General features: G+C 35.6%; 1 protein-coding gene across 1 annotated transcript; it reads right to left on the minus strand.

The window, feature by feature from the left end:
* Positions 1–8,548: 8,548 nt before the first annotated feature.
* On the minus strand, positions 8,549–12,740 carry LOC122299916. The gene is made up of 3 exons (XM_043110403.1): positions 12,490–12,740; positions 9,421–10,400; positions 8,549–9,243 (listed from the first exon to the last, which is right to left on the minus strand). Exons 2-3 carry the CDS (start codon positions 10,371–10,373, stop codon positions 8,757–8,759), a joined length of 1,440 nt encoding a protein of 479 aa, XP_042966337.1. The 5' UTR covers positions 10,374–10,400; positions 12,490–12,740; the 3' UTR covers positions 8,549–8,756.
* Positions 12,741–21,619: the final 8,879 nt, after the last annotated feature.

Consider the following 21,619-nt stretch of genomic DNA (forward strand, 5'->3'; position numbering starts at 1 on the left):
TGTCAAAATACGATGTTCGCTCGAGCGGGGTGTCGAGCGCGCGTCGAGCGTTCGACTCTGCTTGATTTCGCTCGAGCGTCCTATCGAGCGCACATCGAGCGTTTGAATCTGCCTGAATTTGCTCGAGCGGCCAAAAGCCTCCGCTCGAGCGAACTTGTAAAATCTGCAATATGAAATTTTGCAAGCCATCAACGCTCATTCTCTTCATATAATATCATGTCATTCTTATCCATAGGAATCGGCAAGCGGAATGAAGAATCTAATAAAGATTTCAACTATTTATTCTTCAGCCGAATGATTCCTTCCCTTATGTGAGACTCTTGAACAATTCGTTGAAGTACAATAATTTGCTCTTTGAGTTTTTCAACTTCATGATTTTTGACTTGTAGCCGCTGGAAAAAAGCAACAATAGAGGAAGAGTAGCGAGTCCCAAGACTCACCAAGTCATAAATAGCATCAGAATCTAACTTATTAGTCAGATTATTATTTTCTTACTGCAACATGGCACCAATGGCAGCTGCAGAAAGGACAGGAGGTTGAGATGCAGAATGCCTCATGGATGGATCTAGAAAAATGTTACAAAAATGAGCCATTGAGAAAAGAATAGAAGGCTTAAAGCGAGAATGTTGAAGGAATGCAGATGAGTTATAGAGATGAGAAGAAAACTTGATGCGGATTGGATGAACTTCAGGACTGATCTTATAGAGATAGCATAAAGAACAAGACAAGCTATCATCCAAGTCAAAGGGCAATGTGATTTTTTTTACCGATAGGTGAAAATGACATTTTTTTTAGAAACTCGGAGCCTTCAATCTCGTTTGTCAACAACATCAGACGATTTTTTTCAAATCTCCAGCCACACTTGTCGGGTCACGGACGAATCTAATTTTTTTTTTCAACTATCTAAAGTGTCTACTAACGCACCGTTTTCTTCAGTCCATTTACTTGTTGCGGATCCTTTTTAATGATGCCAAAAGGGGGAGAAGAAAGTGTTAGACTAGAACATTAACATTGTTTGAATTGTTAAACTTGTTATATATGCTTGGAATTATATTTATACTTTTGTTTGAAAAACTAACGCACATTCTCAGTGGGAGCTTAAGTATTAATACAGGTTTCAGGTTCTAACAAGTATTTGTCATCATCAAAAAGGGGGAGATTGTTGAACCCAAGGTTTCAAGCTTTGTGTAATTATATATCTACACATGGATTTTGATGATAACAAATGAATTCAAAGAATAAAGAAGTCTTAAGCTCAAGTTGTCTATATAATGGAGTCAAGCACATCAAGGAAACAAGCATGAGCAAGAAGGGAATAAGTTCACATTAAAATTATAGAGTAATGTTGTAAATCTCTTAAAAATTCGAAATTAGGATTAAGGCTCAAAATTAATATTTTATCATAAAGCATTAAAATATATTTTCCACATGTGCATGAATATTTTTGAAAATTAAATTTAAAAATTTTGAAAGATGATTGATTGTCATCATTTACATGTGCATGCCTTGATTAAAGGGTTGAACTTTGAAAATATTAAAGATGATTGATTGACATCTTACACATGTGCATGTTTTATTTGAATATTTTCAAAAGTAATTGATGCTTTTTTGATTTATGCAAAAGGTAAATGATTTGTTTGAAATATTTGAAAAGTAAAGTGTGCTCCTTTTGTCATATGCAAAAAGTAAAAGATTAGGTCTGAAATATTTGAAAAGTAAAGTATGCTCCTTTTGTCATATACAAAAAGTAAAAGATTTAATTTGATTTTTTTGAAAAGTAAAGTGTGCTCCTTTTGTCATATGCAAAAAGTAAAAGATTAGGTTTGAAGTTTTTGAAAAATGAATGATGTTGTCTTTAACAATTGAAAAAGAAGAACCTTTTATTTGAATTTTTTGAAAAAGTGAATGATGTTGTCTTTGACATGTGAATCTTTTTTAATTTGAATATGAAGTCTCATATGCCTATAAATAGATCATTTAAGAGTTTCACATTTACAACACCAAGAGCATACAATATTCATTCAAAGCTTTTATTCTCTCTTCTCTAAGCATTGAGCGTTAATCCTTGTTCATTTTGAGAGATATAATTTGTGCTGTATTGTTCTTATTTCACTCATTGAGAAGTGTTTTCTGATAACCTACCCACTATCAGCTCTTGTATCAGAAAAAGGGTGTGTATAACCCTTGTGCGTGTAGAAAGTATTCTACACGGGAAATAGTTGAATCACCACGTGTAAGGTGATTGCAAGTGTAGATGGTGTTCTACACGGATCCTTTGTAGCGGTGTTGTTCAAAGGTGTAATAAGTTTCTATCTCCACCTGAAGGAGGTTGAATAGTGAATTTGGGAATCCTCAAGGGGTAGCTTGAGGCGAGGACGTAGGCAGTGGGGCCGAACCTCGTTAACATACTGAGTTTGCTTCTCTCTTACTCTTACTCTTTATATTTATTGTTATTTCATATTTTGTTTATATTTTATATTATATATTTGATTTATAATTGTTATTTTTTTTAGTACAACTCAATTCAGCCCCCCTCTTGTGTTAGTCATCTGGGCAACAAATGTATTCGAAAATCATAATGAATCAAGATAAATATATAGATAATCAAAATATTCAATAGTAAAACCATTTAATTGATCAAACTCATTATATAAATTTTATTGATGATCCGAAACAATATCTAAACCATTAGACTTCACCTCTAACCTTAGTATGAAAATTTAGTCAACCATGTTCATCACAAGAGACATGGAAATCAAATAAATATTCTCCATGATAAAACTAAAATAAAACACAAAACTCAATACCAGAAAATAGCCATAAGAGAACCAAGATGGAGAGAAGATAGTGCTAAAAACCTCCCTCTAAACATAAGCCTCTTGTCGCTGTGTCTTCAAGTCCGTAAGCATCTAGACGAAAAAAGTCCCTCCAAAACCGATCAAAGCCACTTCCTTTTCCTCACTTTTCTTTCTTTCTGTCCAAGCTCTTGAGCTCCCATGCTTTTTTTTCATTCTCTCCATTGCATCTCGAGTGCCTAGAAAGCTCCTCGTAAGTCACAACCAAAGAGAAAATTTCCTTCCTGTATTCAAAGCTCCAGACGAAAGCTCCCTCCTTCCATGTCTCCTTACTGTGTGTCCTGCTCCTTCCACCAAAGCTAGCCTTCATCCAAAACTTTAGTGCCCCCCAAGCTTCAAAAATGCTCTGTGTCCCAATGCTGTCTAGAAGCCAGCACCACTCTTCCTCTGCTCCAAAAGCCAGAGTCCTTTCTTTCACAGTCCAACCTCTGGGTCTTCCATAAGAAAAAACCCGCTCTAGGTCTCACACCCAGAATCCCAAAGAAAGAAAATAAATCTCTCCGGTGCAGCGTGCCCATGTCGTCCAGTGCCCATCAGCTTTCCGAAAAAAACTAGTCCCTAAGCCCCCCCTTGTTTCTCTCCGTTTCATGTCCCATAAGTGTCTCCCAGCCCAGTCTCTTTGTGTTTCTCTTTTCGAGAGAAGTCCAAGCCATCCCAGCTCCCAACGAAAAAGTCTTTTTTCCTTTTCCTTGCTGCATTCAGTGTCCCCAGACCAAGGAGGTAAGCCTATTCTCAAGTGCTTCCTCCAGCAGCTCTCCTTTTTTTGTTTTTTTTGTGCAAGTCTGTCCGAAAACTCTTAGAAAAGGCCCTGCCTTTTTCTCTGCTGAAATCCCATGTCCAATGCCTTTTTTCCTAATCGAAATGCATCATGCCTCTCTCTACATTACCGCCCAAAAAAGTCCTTCTGTGTTGCCTTTCTTCCTTCAGTTCCTGTTAAACATAAAAATGGCAAAGGAAGGAGGTTTGACAACCCCATGTGCGTGTGCATTAGTAGCTGCCGAAGTGGTCTTTTGTAATTAGACTTGGTGTTGCGTTTGACCCAAAACCGAAGGACCCTATGTTGCTTTGCCTTTCGTTCTTAGTTGCTGAAACAAAGCCTTGCTTTTGTTTCTTTTGGAAACCGACCCCATTGCTGCTACTGTCCGTCCATAAGGAAAACAAAAAATTTTATTTTCTTGTGTTGCATCCAAAAGACAAGAATGAAATCTACTAGGTCCCATGTGTTTCCCACTCAATGTGCTTCTTCTTTCTAGTTTGATGAGTGTAGCCTCTCAGTTTGCATGTGGTTCCGATCAACAATGTTTGTCCCTACGAGCATCTTATTTATTTAGAAGCTTGAAAATAACACATTAGAAAACCGAAATAAATTGAAAGGAAAGAAATATCATAAATGTGTTGTGCGTGTGGGGGAATATTGTCCAATTAAATCATTGGTTATAAAAGTAAGCATAAACCATGATATTAATCGATTTAAATCATAATTCAGATTTATGCCTATTAACTATTTTTTATTCTAAAACCAATAATAATGTCATGAGATTTTACAAAGTGGATTTTATTGACCTATTATGTTTAAGGATTTTCATAATTTTTACAAAACTTGTGAGCCATGTTAGTGCTTAGGTGCAATCACTAAACAAAATCAGATGCTTTTGCAACCTGTTCTTGTCATTGAAATATTTGATTGTTGGGAGATTGATTTTATGGGACATCTATACATTTTGGATAGATTTTGGTTATCTATACATTTTGGTTGCTATGGATTATGTTTCTAAGTGGATTGAAGCTATACCATGTAAGACAAATGACCATTAAGTAGTGCTTAAGTTCTTGAAGGAGAACATTTTTGCTAGGTTTGGCATACCTAGGGCTATTCTTAGTGATAATGGGACTCATTTATGTAACAAATCTTTTGCTGCCCTCATGAAAAACTATGGTGTCTACCATATGGTCTCTACCCCATATCATCCCCAAACGAATGGACAAGTTGAGTTAGCTAATAGCGAAATCAAGCGTATTCTTGAAAAAACCGTTAGTTCTACTCGAAAAGATTGATCCTTGTGATTGACTGAGGCTTTTTGTGCTTATAGAACAGCTTACAAAACTTCCCTTAACATGTCTCCTTGTCATTTGGTGTATGGAAAGGCATGTTATCTATCAATTAAGTTAGAACATAAGGCATATTGAGCTATTAAACAGTTCAATTTTAATGTTAACTAAGTTGGTTTTGTGAGGAAGTTGCATATTTTAGAGTTGGATGAGCTCCGAAGGGATGCATATGATAACTCCAAGCTGTCCAAGGAGTTCATGAAGCATTTCAATGACAAGCATATTCAATGAAAACCCTTTTCACCAGGTCAACAAGTCTTACTTTATAACTCCCGCCTTCATCGTTTTTCTGAAAAATTCTAGTCTAGGTGGAATGGACCTTATGTTGTTAAGATTGTTTTTCCACATTGTGCAATTGAATTGGTTAACCCTTAAAATGGAAATGCCTTTAAAGTAAATGGACAGTGCCTTAAACCCTTCTTGACCAACCTCTCTCCAGAGGACACCACCATCCCTCTGCAAGAGCCCATTTCTCCTATTGCTGTTTAGTACTACTTTTTCGGTTGTTATCCTTTACTTTATTTATTTTCTATTTTGTGTGTTTTGTCTTTTGTTTTAATTTTTGCAGGTTTTCTTTTTCTAATCTTCTAGTTTTTTTTTTCTCTATCAGGTGACATCCCTCACTTTCTTCTCTTATTTATTGCACTACTCTTTGCTTACAATACTCATTTCAAGCTGGGGGAGGGGGTGGGAACAGAAGTTTTTATGATTTTTCTGTTACTGGCATGCTTGATATGGAATACTTTTTCTTGTACCCCAAGAACATTTGAAATGAACTGATTTTTATGATTCAACAGGTTTTAGAATTATTGTTTTTTTTTTCAAACTTTTATACCTGTGAAAAGATCTGTTGGAATTATGAGCTACTTTAGCACTTAAGGATCCAGATTTTAGCTCAAAACAGAAGCTTACATAATTTTTAGTTGATTAAGTCAAGGGTGATTTGCTTGAAACTGCTAACTACTAATCTAAACATACACTTGGAATATCTTAGTTAACACTACTATATCATGATTAGCTATTCATCATTGTAGCTGTATGGAACTCTAATGAATCATATCCTAATGGCTTAGGAAGAAACTTTGTTAAGCTAAAAAGAAGAAGAAGAAGAAGAAGAAGAAGAAAAATGAAAAACAAATGAGAAAAGGCACATGCTAGGGATCAAGAAAAGTTGTGTGTGATGAAAAATGCTTCCTATAACAGGGTTCATATATATATATATAAGACCTTTTAAAGTGTAATAGCGTGAAAGCCACTTTTGTAAGGCTTTTGGATTAGAGTAAGATCAATTGGTCTTTTTTGATCAATTGTTGCTGTTGAAACCTTTAATTGATTTTGGAAGTCAACTTTGGAAATCCTATCACACTTGCACACTTAAGCATTCTTTTGGCATTTTTCTCTCTTTGGATGATTGACTGGATAATGTATAAACTTTTGTGGAGAATGAGTATCTGATTTACATAAGCTCTAATGCTCTAAACCAACGAATATGATCTATGGCATAGACTTTTGAATTGAGTGACTTTGAAGTAAAGTTGAATCTATTTGCCCTCGTGATCACTTTATTTGCTAGAGACTAGCATAAAGCTAGTTGGGGGGGGGTGTGATAAAGTGTTAAAAATGCATAATTAAGTTGATTAAGTTATTTATTTCATCAAAGAAGAGTTTAACACTTAATTATGCATTAAATTTTAAGTATTGGAGCCAAATTAATTACTATCAATACCTTGCACATGAACATACAAGAAATTGTAGCTAGTAGCACCAAGTGCCATTTGATATTGTATGTAACCTTAAAATAATAAACATTTACACTCATATGTGTAGGGCAATTTTTGAACAGAAGAAAAACTAAACTAAAAAAGAATATTGTATTGAGTGGGACGTGGGCAGCGGAAGTACTCTGGGACATGAAATGGAGAAGCAGTAGAGCATGATTGCACGGGCAGTAGCAGAGGGGATTATCATCACATTTAGGTGAAAGGCTGGCCAACGCAAGGGCATGCACACACTTGAGGGAATAGAAGGAGAGGACGTGGGATGGCTCAAGGAGATGGAGAGAGGTAGCCAATGCACGAATTAACGGGGGATCGAGAGGGAGTAAGAAAATTATTATTCATTTGTGTTACGTTTTGTCGGGAGGATAATTTTTTGCTTTCTGGGTTCTCGGAGAAGACTATAGGAGAGTTTTTTTTTCTTCAATTTATCTTTGAATAGCAATGTGGATCTCATTAGCATTTTCAGTTGATTTTACATTGAGTATGGAAGGCTAGTTTTATAGCCAAAGCCGATCGCATAGCTTGAATTGGTTGTGGTTTCATGTAATGAAAAATCGCATCTGCTCTTATTTATTCTCATTTACTGTCTTGTTGATGGATTTATATTAGAAATGACTTGAATCTCTTGCTCAAGATCTGTTGTTGACAAAAGGCACGTCAGATGCTTGAAAGAATGCAAGGATTTAATGCTAACTCCATTTATGCATTTCAGAAAAACATGTTGAAAAATTTTGCAAATGAATTTCCAAAGTCAAATCCTCCAATTATAAATACCTTAGCTGGATTAATAATCGAGAAAACTAAAAAGGATTGAGATTGCAAGAATCACACCAACTAAAGCTAGACCTGAAGCTTAGTTGTTTGTTTCTTTGACAAAATCATAATTTTATACTACGATCTTTGTTTCCTTTCTTTTGCAACAAATTTCAGTTTTCATTATACATTTCACATTATCAAACATCATCTTAGAATGACACCTGTCATCTACAAATCACAAACCTCTTTCTACAAAGTATTAAAAACACAAAAACAATGTTCATAGCAATTTTCATTTGTTTATATACCATAACTTTATCTCACCAATACTCGACATAGATCCTTCGTCTCTATAGAATACGATATTGGACTCATTTTTGATATAATTTTACACTTCTACACTTAGAAGAACACATTTGGAATAACGTCAAAGCATTCTCATATAAAAGGTTTACTCCATCTTTGGGGATTCCGTAGGATGAATCGTTATCAGCCGAGGAATAACGATATTGCCGATCGAGTCTGTCAAAAGTCAAAACCTTCCCATCCAACCAGAGATTCTTAAGGCGGTAATTAGTATACTGAATGTGTTCCGAGTCTTGGTTGGTGCGTCAATTTGGATGCCTCACAAGAAGAAATGGAAAAGGTTGCAATAGTGCATGTTTGAAATTTGTTCAAAACTCAGTGGCTTTAAATCACATTAAACCGTTATTTAATGTCTTGAGACTTTTTCCTCTCAAATATTGGCATCTTGATTTTTGATGGGAAAAGTACCCTTATCGTCTCATATTGCACATTTTCAATATGCCCATCAAATTGCTTCTGAAGGTAGTAAAGGTAGTTTTCCCTAATTTACTTCTGAAGCGCTATATCACGCAGGTTTTTTCCCATTCAAATGACATGAACATACAAACAAAATAAAATAATAAAAAAATTTCCATCCAACTTTCAGTCGCATAAATCAATGACAAGTCTTCCCCAAAATTCTTCGAAATTGGGTATTTCTTAAACCACCAACCTCACCATAACTAAATACAAAACAGAACAAAGGAGTCAAAAGAAATTTTTTTTGGCGAAATTTTAATATATATATATATACACATATCTCATTGCACATTTGTACTTGAGGCACAAGGTACAAGGGAGAATTTACATAAAGGCAACTTAAGAATCTACAAAGATGCATGCATTCAAAAAAAAAAAAATCAAAGAGTTACATAAATCAATCTTCAAAAGGAGCAGGGTGAAACATTGTAAACTAGAAAGGAGGAGGTAACATGCACCCTACAGTCCATCCCAGAAACAAGCCAGCACCAACAAGACTCATACCCAGTGCAAAAGCAACAGCATACCTTTTGATATCATGCCGCACTCGCCCTCGCTTGACTCTTTTCCCCTTGGTAGCCTTCTGCCAGCTCTTTCGCTTTCTCCAACCTTTGTAAGACATCCATGGAAGGACCACAGGGAAGAGAGTGGAAATTGACTGGTCGTTATTTTTAATCTGGACACAAAGGGCTTCTAGCTCTAACAGTTGGAACCACTGCCTATAGGCAAAAAGTTGTGAAGCTTGTCTGAAGAAGAGTTTAAGAATGTGCTCTTTCTCAGCATATGCCTGCTTTGCTGCCTTCTCTGCTTCCCTTGCACGTGTTTGAGAATGGCAGAGTGCTTCCATCAGCTGAGCTTTGCCAGGGTCACCTTCAGAAACTAGGAGCATCTTTGTGACATCTTTGTGCTTTGTACTGGAACTGTAGAAAAAAAGCTAAGCTAAGATATCAAAAAACAAATAAATATTATCTAAATGTTTATATAAGCTTAAGTAACAAACTCAACATAATATAATCACTAATATGCATAATCTAGTCAGATGAAACATCCAGATGATTTCATCCCACAGTAAAAATGATGGTCATCTAAGCTAATACCTGAATGACTTGTCAGAAACACATCTTGAAAACTCTTCAGATGAGTCCACCTTATTTCCATGTGTTTTTCCAGAATCAGGACAGCCCTGTGCATGAGTCCTATAGGAAATACTACTAGTTTGGGCCTTCCAATTAGATGATGACGACAATGCGTCATCATTGTCAATGTGCCCACTACAAGCATATGGGTGCCTCCTTACATACACTTTCTGAGGTGGGGGAAGATCACAATTCTCAATATGGTCAAGTGACTTCTTCATGACCAAAAAGGGTAATTCATCTTTATCCGTTATTTGCCACCACGGCCCAGTCTTACAACACCCGGTCCATGGAGATTCTGGATCTAAACAAAACTCATTGGCTTGCTTGAAAACTGGACAATGAGAAGGATCCATATCCACAGGTTCATATTTTCCACTCCCATCCATTAGTTTAAGATACTCCTCGGCATTCATACTACATGGAGCCTTTACCTCTAGCTTTCTGACTTCATGGGCCTTATTCATATGTACCGCAGAGAGACCATATTGCTTATCAAGAGAAGACTCAAAGTTCTTACCATCATAAACATGAATGGTATCTCCTTTCTCAGGGTCGAGCTCATCAAACTTAGTTGTAGAATTTGCAGTGCCAACTCTTGAGGTTTCCACTTCGGCCTCCAATACATTCAACTGTTCATATGTTAAACCCTTCTGGTACCCATTGCTTGGCTGCAACTGGAGCCACCATCTTGTGTGCTCGGGTAGTTTGGAAAACGAAGGATTCTTAGGCATAAAACCTGAGGCAGGAAGATCTTGTCCATCCACTTTATTGGTAGGTTCATTGTCAACTTGCTTGGATGTTGATGATGCTGACTGGCAGCAAGCTAACTTTGGAGCTCTTTTGGCATCTTCTTGGACAAGGCACCGATTAGCTGCTCTCTGCCATGCAGCTCGTGCTTCTGATACTGCCATCCTTATTCTATAGTTTGACACATTTTACTGCAGAAAAACCGGGGTTGAAAAAACAAAAATTCAATCAGGAATGTAATGCCTACAAGCACACAACATGTAAGTTTATTCCCTGATATGAACAGAGTCAAAAGTGAAAAGTTATTTGTTAACTGAACATAATTATGACAAACCATGCCCTGGGGATATATGTTTTCCATTGTACAGGACAGATATGATCCTACCCCTCTAAACCCCCAACACTGGAAGAATAAAAAAGAAACAGAAAAAGTGCAAAATAAAGTATTCGGGATGGGTCTCTAAACTTCAATAAAAAGGTGAGGTTTCAGCACATGGAAAATTCCTTAGTATATAAGTTAGGAGTTTCATTCAGAGCATACCAGCATAAATTTTTGTTTTAATGCTGCCATATCACTTATCAATTCAACATATTTGACGAGTTGCTAAGAATACAATATGCCATTTTCCACATTTTATACAATTTTCTGGTCCTCGCAGAATGGATAAGTCTTTGTGGTAGCAGGTAAAAATTAAGAAAATAGAACCAAAACCCATTATATTGTTTAATCACCTTCAAATATGAGTCCAGTTTTCTATGTTTACATTCCTAATGATCTACGACGCAAGAAATATTTCGATATAAAAAATAAAATCATTAGCACTTCCAGTAAAGCTAAATCCAATCCTCTATTTTTCCCAGTAAATCATCACATTGATGAAGTCAAGCAGAAATAAATGGTCATAGAGATTATGTGAAGCCTAGTAATGCCTTTTTCTTTAAATTAACCATACTACTCCTTTATTACAGAGGATGCTTCATAACTGTCTGCGAACCAAACTTTTGTCAAAAAATTAGGACAAACACAATTCTTATAATGAGATTGCTCAGAGGACTCTAAAAGTTGGAAGGAGCTTGGCTCTCCAACCAGTGGTTTATAAAGCTTGGCCTTGTGAAGCTGGTAATCCTTCAATGTCGTGGTAAGACAGGCCTTTGTGGTTAACCAAGGCTGAGCAGCCACGTTAACCACTTTCAAAATGTTTCTTTAGAGGAGAAGCTCTAACAATAATATAATGAATCTCATCTGTAAGCTCTACGACAAGCCACTCCCTTTAAAAGGCAATCTCTCATAAAAGAAAACCAGATGCACATTTCACCGCTATTGAGATTAAAATCAAATTATAATGAAAGAAAGTTAAAACAGATCAATTTTCTTTTCCATGCTATCTTCAGTACCAAATAGATTTGGAAATAAAGACAACAGATCATTTAAAAAAGCATAAATGGAATCAGTTAAGAGCAGCAAAACTGAGAGGGGCACAACCTTGTTAGCATCTTTAAAGTTCATCCAGGCAAAAAAGAGGAAATATATTGAAGACAAAATAGAAATAGTCGCATATATGGTCAATTGAACGGCTGAAATAGTATTTTTACTCAAATTGGTTAGGATTAAAATTTCTTTCTATGGCCAAGAGCGTTTATTTCTTCTGCCGAAAGCACGACACCTTCTGGCTTTTCACTTAAGGAAGGGAGAACCAACAACCCAAGTAAGATGCATTAGAAATGTTCAATAGGGTTGATTAGCCTTCAATATAAAACTCTATTGAATGTAACCGTTTTATCAATGCCCGTATACCCCCAGGCACAACCCATATCACTATTCCAAGCATGATCACCAGATAAAGCTCCAAAGCAAAAGTGTTGGGAAGTAAAACAAAAGAAAAGAACCACCCCCCCCCCCCCCCCCCCCCCCCCCCCCCCCCCCAAAAAAAAAAATGCCCCGAAAAAAAAAAAAAAAAGGACTGAATGAAATTGATAAATTCAAGCAGATCCTTGAGTCTAAGAAAAAAATTATTTCTACGTACAAAGAAATATAATAAAAAAAAAATACCCAGAAAAATCGGTGAAATTGATATGTAGAACTGAAAATCAACCACAAATCAAGCACCGCAACAACACAATTACACAGAGAAGCTGAAATAACACATGCAACGAACATCATAGAATAGAACAACACCATAAAATCTAAGAAGAAAAAAAAGAATCAGAAATATAAACACATAATGAAACAAGAAATGAAGAATAGAAGAAAAGGAAGACAAAGAAAGAAAGAGAACAAACCGAGTAGATTGAATTGGATTTGGCTAAGGTTGATGGTCAAGGGAAACTGGGTAGGCATCGATCGGGATGAAGTTGAGGCCAAAGGTTGCAAACCGCATCGTTGTGGTCTGATTGAGATCCAGAAGAGAAACTAGGACCAAGGGAGAAGCTGACGCAAGTCGGAGAAGGCTTTTGTTTTGGCTTTCCTTTTGTTTTTCTGTTACCATTTCATTATCTCCTGCGAGTTAGCTTTGCACGGACAGCTTTTTTAAAATTGGCGTAGCAGAGACAAAATTGCATATACGACCTCGTTTTGTTTTCTACCCTATAAGCTCTACATACAAACAAGACTACATGATAATTTATTCACAATTGGTTTGAATCTCTCTCGACCCTTTGAACAATTGAACTTTCTATGAAATCAAAATTATAATTAATTAATTAATAAAAAAAGAATTTCACTACAACTTAATATTTAATTTTTTTTTTTTTATGTTAGATAATCTCAAAAAGGTAAGTCCTTGAGACCCTTTACAGCACTCAATGGAATATGCATATGTAAAAAAAAGTCACTTTTAGCTATTATGGATCAAAAGTTGCCACAATGGATTATTTAAAGCCAAAAAATTTGACTTTTAGCTACAATATTTATAAAAATAAAGTCAAATTTGAAATGAACTGTTCAATGACCAAATGTTTAGTTTATTATTTTTTTTTGTAACACTCTTTCTCTTCCCTCAACATTTTCTCAGAAACCTCCTAGGTTCTTTGGCTTTTACTGCAGTAATTAATGTCAACAAAGGTTATTAGTATTATATTGAATTCATTCTTTGGCATTTATATTGAATTTCAGATAAATTTAATTAGACATTTATGGTTATTAATATTAAATTACCATTAAAAATATGATTTGTTAACCAATAATTTAATTATAATATAATTACTAATTAACATATAATTAATATAATGGTAAAATATGATATAAATAAATATATTAAATTAATATTATTTTATTATTATATAAAGAATAAATAGATAATTCAATGTGAAGACTTGTATGAATGAAATAGTTAAAAGTTAAATTCATCTCATATTTATCAAAAATGTTTTTTAATTATAACTAATCCATTGAGGATGCTCTTACAGAATAAATCTCGATTAAGATTATTCATTATTTATATATATGTGTATATATATGGTTATAATACATTTATCACTCTTTTATAACTCATTTAACAATTAATCCATACAAATATATTATTTTAAAAAACTATTATTTATTTAATATACAAAAATGATATAATTTTATTTATCTTATTTTATTTCCAAAACAATAAAAAAAGGGGGTTACCTATTTGGGCAAGGTGAATTTCATCGTGAATAATTGAGTGACCGTCGTCTCATTTATTTTCAACGCTTCTCTTCATTGTCCGTACATGTGCTTTAGATGGACACGTGGTAAGTGACTGAAAAGTCAAAGAGGGGTGGAGTACACGGCCCACCAAGTTACCAAAGATGAGATAAGACCACTTTTTTTTAATTAAAATATATATATATATATATATTTATTTCTCCATATGGTAACTGAGAAAATGGAGGGTCCTAATCGGAGTGTGAATAATAAGAACAACAAGAGGCATTTTTGCATTGAACCCATCCCATGTGGACTTGAATCAGCAACTTATATAGCTTATGAATTTCAAAAATAATATCCTCTTTGTTGTATCTAAAATAAATATTATTTATTTAGTATATAAAATAAATAATAATATAGAAATATAATTTAATATATTAATTTATAATTGTTTTTTGTAAGCATGAAGCATTGAAGGTTTTTACTTGTTCAATGTGTGCCCATGGTAATAGGAATTGTAGGTTGGGTAGTTAGGTGAATCTGAAAGGGACCATTGTAGTAAGTTCTAGAAAGATTTTAGGAAGAATAGTATTGAAAAGGCATATTGCATTAGATTGGACAGGAAAGGGGACCTATTGATGTCTCATTTGTTGCTCCTCCCATTATGCTTTATTTCTTTCTTTTCTATTATAATACAGTTAGCGCCCACCGAAATCTCCTCTCTCTTTTTTGACGTTTAAAACATAAAAGAATCATTAAACCTATAAAGATAATTATAAAAACTATCATTAAATTGATATCATCTGCTTAACGCATATTCCTTGGTTATGATACGTCCATTTCTTTTACACTAGTTCTATATATCATAGTTTAGCCTTCACGTACGAAACCCTTTTTTCTGAAAACAATTGAGTAGAAGTTTGTTGAGTCTATTTTTGCTTCAGTTGAAGGAGGAGGGTGAAGTATTGCTTGCTACCGTGTGTAGAGTTAGAGTCATGGAAGAGATATAAGAGATTTGGGATCAACTGAAGTTTAATGAAGAAGAAAATAAACCAATTGAAATCAATTGTAGCCAACTGGAGACGATTAAGAAAAGAGGGAAAATGTGCATGGTGGGAAAAATACATTCAGATTGGAAGATTTGGAGGGAAATAGAAAGAACAACAATGAAAAAGATATGGAAGGTGGAAAAGCTGATAGAATTTTAAGAGATTAGTACAAACTACTTTGCCATCACATTCGCAAATCTGTGTGACAAAGATAGAATAATTAGAGGTTGCCCATGGCTTTTCGATAACTATATGTTTGGCTAAAGGAATATGATGGCAAACTCAACCACATTTGCTGGACTTCGATCACTGTACTCTCTGGATTTAGATGCTCAACCTCCCATTGAGTTACATGAATCAATGGATGGGAGAGCAGATTGGAGGTTGCATAGGGAAGGTGAAGGGTGGAGATGTACAAGAAGATGGGTTGGCATGGGGTCGATGTTTGATGGTTAAGATAGAATGTGATTTGAAAAAATCAATTACTAGGGGGAGAACCATTAACGTGTAACAAGGATGTTATCAAGGAAGAAAGAAGAGCAGCTGAAAGAGAAGAGCACGAGGAAGGCCTGAGACAAGTAAGCTGACTACCACTAATCTCTTGCATTAATGTGAATTTGATAGTACGGATGGGGAGAAAATGCTGGAAGTTACAGAGAAAAAAGCTACAAATGAGAGTAAAAAGGTCTTTGGAGAGGAAAGACTAGGGGCAGAGGCATCGGAGGAGCCCCACTTGGCATCATGAATCTCATTAGTTGGAACTGCCGAGGACTTGGGAACCCTCAAACAATTTAAGACCTTTGCCTGACGGTAAAGGATAAGTAGCCCAATTTGGCGTTCTTGATTGAAACAATGGTTAAAATTGGTAGAGTGAAGGATTTGAAGAGAAGATTGAGAATGGATGGTTGTTTTGTAGTGGATTCCTTGGGCAAAAGAGGGGGTCTGGCACTATTCTAGAAAAACGAGGAGGAAATGGAAGTTAAAAACTATTCTAATTGGCATATTAATGTTGTGGTGAAGAGGGAAGGGGATGGAAATGAGTGGCTTTTTATAGGATTTTATGGGCCCAGAGATCATGCAACATGGTGTGTGGTAGGGGTTTAATGAAATCTTGTCCCAAAATGAGACAGTTGGGGGTAGACAAAGGGTTGAAACCCAATTGAGTCAATTCTGAGATGTGTTAGAGGAGAATAGTTTGTTTGATCTTGGCTATTTTGGTGATTTCTTCACGTGGAGCAATAAACATTTTGACCATTCTTTTACTAAAGAAAGGCTAGACAGATGTGTGGCCAATAATATGTGGAGAGTAATGTTCACGAAAGTAAGGGTAGAATGTTCTTGGAAGTAAGGGTACTGGAGGGCCTTTTAGTGAGATGTTTAGATCACACACCAATTTTGCTATCAATGGGTGGGACTGAAACTAGGCAGAGAAGAAGGTAATTTCCTTTTAGATTTGAAGCAAGCTAGGCTAGAGAAGAAGATAATGAACAAATGATAAGGCAAGAGTGGGCAGAAGGAAATTCAATATATGATCCTAAGCTGAGGGTCCAATCTCCGAGGAGTTGAAGAGATTGCAGAAAAATGCAAAAATGTTGCTGGAACAAGAGGATGTAAAGTGGAAATCAAGGGCCAAGAGGAACTATAGCTTGGGGGATAGAAATATGAAGTTCTTCCATGAATATGCCAACCAGAGAAGAAAGAGGAATCGGATAATCTCAATTATAGACGGCTAGGCTGATCTGAGATTGAAGCAGAATGGAGTTGTAGAGGCGTTCAAAGAGCACTTTTCTGAAGTATATAAAAATGCAAACCATCCAATGAAGTGATTGACACATGTTTGGAAGCTTTGGAGAGTCGGGTGACTTGTGTTATGAATGAATCTTTAGAAAGAGTTTTTCAGAAGGGGGATGGGAAGTAGAAGAAGCTTTGAAGATGATGAGTTTTTTGAAATCCCCCGGACCATATGGTTTCAGGGCTTGCTTTTTTCACTCCTATTGGCACATGGTGGGTGATAATGTATGTAGTGCGGTTCTTAAGTTCCTTAATGGTGGAGGCATGGAACAATCTCTAAACCATGCCTTTGTAGCCTTAATCCCTAAGGTGACTGGCCCTAAGAAAATTAATGGTTTTAGGCCCATAAGCTTGTGCAATGTAATGCACAAGATCATAGCTAAAACCCTTGTGAATAAATTGAAGAGATTAATGAATGATATAATCTCTAAAAGCCAGAGTGCATTTATTCCAGGGAAACTAACTTCTGATAATATTATTGCTACCTATGAAGTGCTTCATTCAATGAAAATGAAGCAAAGGGACAAAGTGGGCAGCATGGTTCTGAAGTTGGACATATCAAAAGTATATGATAGAGTGAAATGGGTTTATCTTGAGGCAGTGATGAGAAAACTGGGCTTTCGAGAAAGGTGGATAAGTTTAATAATGGAGTGCATCACCTCAATTTCATATGCTGTGTTGGTTAATGGCAAACTTGGTGAAATATTTTTCCCTACGAGGGGAATAAGATAGGGAGACAAGGGGGAATAAGACAGGGAGATCCCTTGTCTCCCTATATATTCCTTCTATGTGTAGAAGGGTTAAACTCAATGATTAATCAGGCATAGAGTAGAGGCATAGAGTAGAGTAGAGTTGAGGGGTGTGTCAGTGGCAAGGGGAGGTATAAAGATTACCCATCTACTCTTTGTAGATGATTGTGTAATCTTTGGAAGGCAAGTTGGGTCAAGTGGAAAAAGATCAGTGGTATACTTGAGCTCTATGAAAAGGCCTTAGGACAGAGTTTAAATAAGCCCAAAACTATTGTATTTTTCAGTCCAAATGCAAAAGCTTCTGTGAAAGAGGGGATTATTAAAGAGATTGGAGGAAGGCTGTAGAATAATTGTGAAAAATATCTGGGATTGCCAATCATAGTTGGAAGATCCACATATAACTCCTTCAGAGGAATCAAAGACAGAGTGTGGATGAAGATAAAAAAATTGGAAGAATCAATTCTTGTCTACCTAGGGTAAGGAAGTCTTGTTGAAAGTAGTTATTCAAGCCATCCCGACTTATCATATGAATGTGTTCAACTACCAAAGAAGTTATGTAAGGAAATAGCAACTCAAATGGCCAAGTTCTAGTAGGGTTTTAAAAATAATGATAGTTAGATTCAATGGAGGAGCTGGTCCAAGATGGGGATATCTAAAGTTGGAGGGGGATTGGGTTTTCGAGAGCTTAACAGCTTCAACACTACTCTACTAGCAAAGCAATGCTGGAGAGTGTTATCTAATCCTCATTCTATAGCTACTATGGTTCTAAAAGACAAATACTTCAAACATTCTAAGCTTCTAAATTCGAAACTAGGCTTCAGACCATCGGTGATATGGAGAAGTTTACGAGGCTCCTTAGATTTACTAGAGGAAGGGCTTGTATGGAGAGCGTGAAATGGCTAAAGCAGTAAAATATGGGGCTATAAGTGAATTCCAAGACCTTTAACTTTCATCATCGAATCCCCAATAGCGATTTTAGAAGCTGATGCACAGGTGAGGGAGCTTATTAATGTGAATAGTGGGACTTGGAATGAAGAGTTGGTTAAAAGAATCTTGAATGAAGATGAAGCAAAGATTGTTTGCAATCCGCCTATAAGTTTATCTGGTCTACTAGACAAGCAAATATGGGCTCTTTCTGAAAATAGGCAATATAATGTCAAGAGTGCTAACCACCTAGAAATGTGTAGGAAAAAAAGAGAAAGGGGGGAGACTTCAAATGCAACAACAAAGTTTTTGAAGGTGTTATAGAATTCAAATGTCCTTGGCGTGGTAAAAATGTTCCTTTGTAAAGCTTTGAATTATAGTCTATTGACAAAAAATAACATGGTTTATAGGCAGGTTGTTAATGACCCACACTATCCAGTATGTGAAAGGCAGGAGGAAACAATCTCCCATGCTCTTTTGAGTTTTATAGGTACCACTGATGTATGGGTAGACAAATCAAGTCTTATATAGAAATGGTCGAGTAGTGAGAGGGACATACAGGAGCTATGGGCAGATTGGATCTCTAAGTTATCTCAGGAAGACTTGGAGTTAATGGCAATAGTTTTGAGGAAGATATGGTTAAGGAGAAATGCTTTAGTTTTTGCAAATAAATCTGATGGTCCTAATGTGGTTGTCACACAAGCAGTTAAGAGCTTAGCGGAGTTCCAACAAGCATAGAAAAAGCATAATAGGAAGCAAGAGGTTGGAGCCTGAGCTAGGGTAGATGGAAGGCACCTATGGATAATTATATTCAAGCAAACTGGGATGCTGCTTTAAAATCAAAGGAGAGTAAGGTGGGGATTGGAGTAGTGATAAGGGACAACTAGGGTGAATTGTTGGTTTCTTTGTGTAATCCAAAGGGGAGCATCAATGATGCTTTTATTACTGAACTTCATGAACTTTGGTGAGCTATAATGCTATGTGCAGAGTTGAATTCTACAAGGATGATATTTGAAGGCGATGCATTGGCAGTTTTGAAGGTTGTAAATAAAATTGAGACAAATTGGGAGTGGTATGGATAGTTGATTGAAGACATTAAGGGGGCCTTGAATGGACCAAATTGGGAGGTCATACACACTTATAGAGAATGTAATAGGGTAGCTCACAACCCTGCGAAGTTTTCTTTTAATGCAAATGAGGAGAGGATATGGATAGAAAGTGGTCATGAGGGAATATAGAATCATGTACTACAAGATAAACTTTGTATTAGTTTATGAATAATAAATACAGCATACATGTTTGATTAAAAAAAAATATTAACTCATTATTCCTATTACAAATATTGCTACTAACAAATTAATAATAGAATGATTAATTTGATCAAAATTAAAATTATAAGGAGTAACTAGCTTTTTTGGCATATAAGCAAGTACACAAAATAATAAAAGTAAACTTACAAACTTATGTGTGATCCATTAGATTTATTTTATAATAAAAGTAATTTTATAATCTGACGTATAAGTTTATAACCACATCAAACCACCCTAATTTTGTAAGTTTAATTTCATGAAATCAATTTGTGGCTAAAACGTTTCTCAAATAATAATGCATCAAGTACAACACTATCAATTAAGGGTCATTAATTAAATAAAATTCGCAGTGCCTAACAAGAACTCAATGCCACCATCTCTTATACTATTTTGTACATGGCTTAATTTGAAACAGAAAATTTGGTTTGACATAGTTTTAATATAAATGTATTTTTTTAAAAATATATATATGTGACGCCCCCAGCTTTCATTTGAGATTAGACAGTGATTAAAGCGTTGGAATATGTAACACAAGGCTATATACCAGTAGTACATGATAGTTAAGATGCTATGCACCTATTAATCTAGTAGTATGCAGTATATCGCAATGAAAATTCTATTTAGGTCAATAGAATAAAATAGATAATAAGGTGCCAAAGCACAAAATTCCAAAATAGCAGGTGTCGTAAAATCTTTCAAAAACATAATTGTTTCAAAGACTCCCTAAAAACACAAGACCAATCATTGAACTGTTATCAAAATATTCTATCTTTCATGATTTTGATGGTTCCTTGTCAAAACATCTTCTAGCAAAGCCAATCCTAATTGGCCTTGTCCAGGTTTATAATCATTCTTAGCTCCTCAAAGAGCTATAGTACTTCAGTGGTAAGCTAGTCAGTGACTTTCAACCTTTCTAAAATGAATGGCTCCGGAGAGCCCTCATGTCTCTTCAGAGTCTCCTTAGGTATCTGGGGAGCTGGTCTCTTGTGCTTCCCCATATTTTCCTCTTGGGATCTTATTAGAACTTCTACCATTTGAGGTGAGGGATGAAATGGTAGTGGAAACTACCACAATGAGATTTCAAGAAATCTCAGTAAGTAAATAAATAATGTACAACAAATATCATAAGCATATGAGAGCAAACCAAAAAAATGAATGCGTGGACATGAACTTGTACTTATGCATTTAAATTTTGAAAACACAATGTGTAACAAATCTTTCATAAAAACTTCTTTTTGTCATTTCATTCTTGAACATTAAATATACATGTGAGTTCAAGTTCTTATTCATATAACATATCATAAAATGTATTTGAGCTCAAGGCCTTAATCTTGACTTTAACATATAATTGGATGCCTCACGGCTCCCCTATGCACCGTGTATTCCCCGATAGTTATTACATCAACCGTTGGCCTATTTTGACTAAGGTGACTATGTCTTATTCTTAATCATACTTAATACAACAATTCGTCTTTTCGCCTTCACCTTATGGCGCCCACTAGTTTTAGGTACAACCCTAGTCTGGTATCCTTTTTTTTAGGAACTATTCAAGACCTGTCGACTATACTTCATCGACTTAGGGGTTATCACTCCATTTTAACCACTCCTGAGTGGACATATGAGTTACACTAAGGCATTCCCCTGTCATAGACTTTGGGGTCGAGATAAAACTTTAAACAACCATTTTCATTTTAGAAATGATCTCATAGACCCAATGCATGTGACATGAATTATGAAATCTTGTACTTTCATGAGACACATACTAATGCATGCTAAGACTCAACATAACCTTACATCAAGAAATCATGCACAACCATATACATTCCGCATTATGGCTTGAAAATATTACAATATGCGATCATGTTCTTAATCAATAATTCTAAGGTGTGACATCCCTCATTTCCTTGGATTTTTAATTAGTTATTTTACTAATTATTTTATTGATTCCTATGTTTTAAATTGATTATTATTTTT

This window comes from Carya illinoinensis, chromosome 2, assembly GCF_018687715.1.
Source record: "Carya illinoinensis cultivar Pawnee chromosome 2, C.illinoinensisPawnee_v1, whole genome shotgun sequence".
NCBI lineage: Eukaryota > Viridiplantae > Streptophyta > Magnoliopsida > Fagales > Juglandaceae > Carya > Carya illinoinensis.

Coding starts and splice junctions, on each gene's coding strand:
- LOC122299916 (XM_043110403.1), bottom strand. CDS start 10,373: ATGGCAGTATCAGAAGCACGAGCTGCATGGCAGAGAGCAGCTAATCGG. Junction 9,244..9,420: donor GTTTCTGACAAGTCATTCAG/GTATTAGCTTAG, acceptor TTTTTTCTACAG/TTCCAGTACAAAGCACAAAG.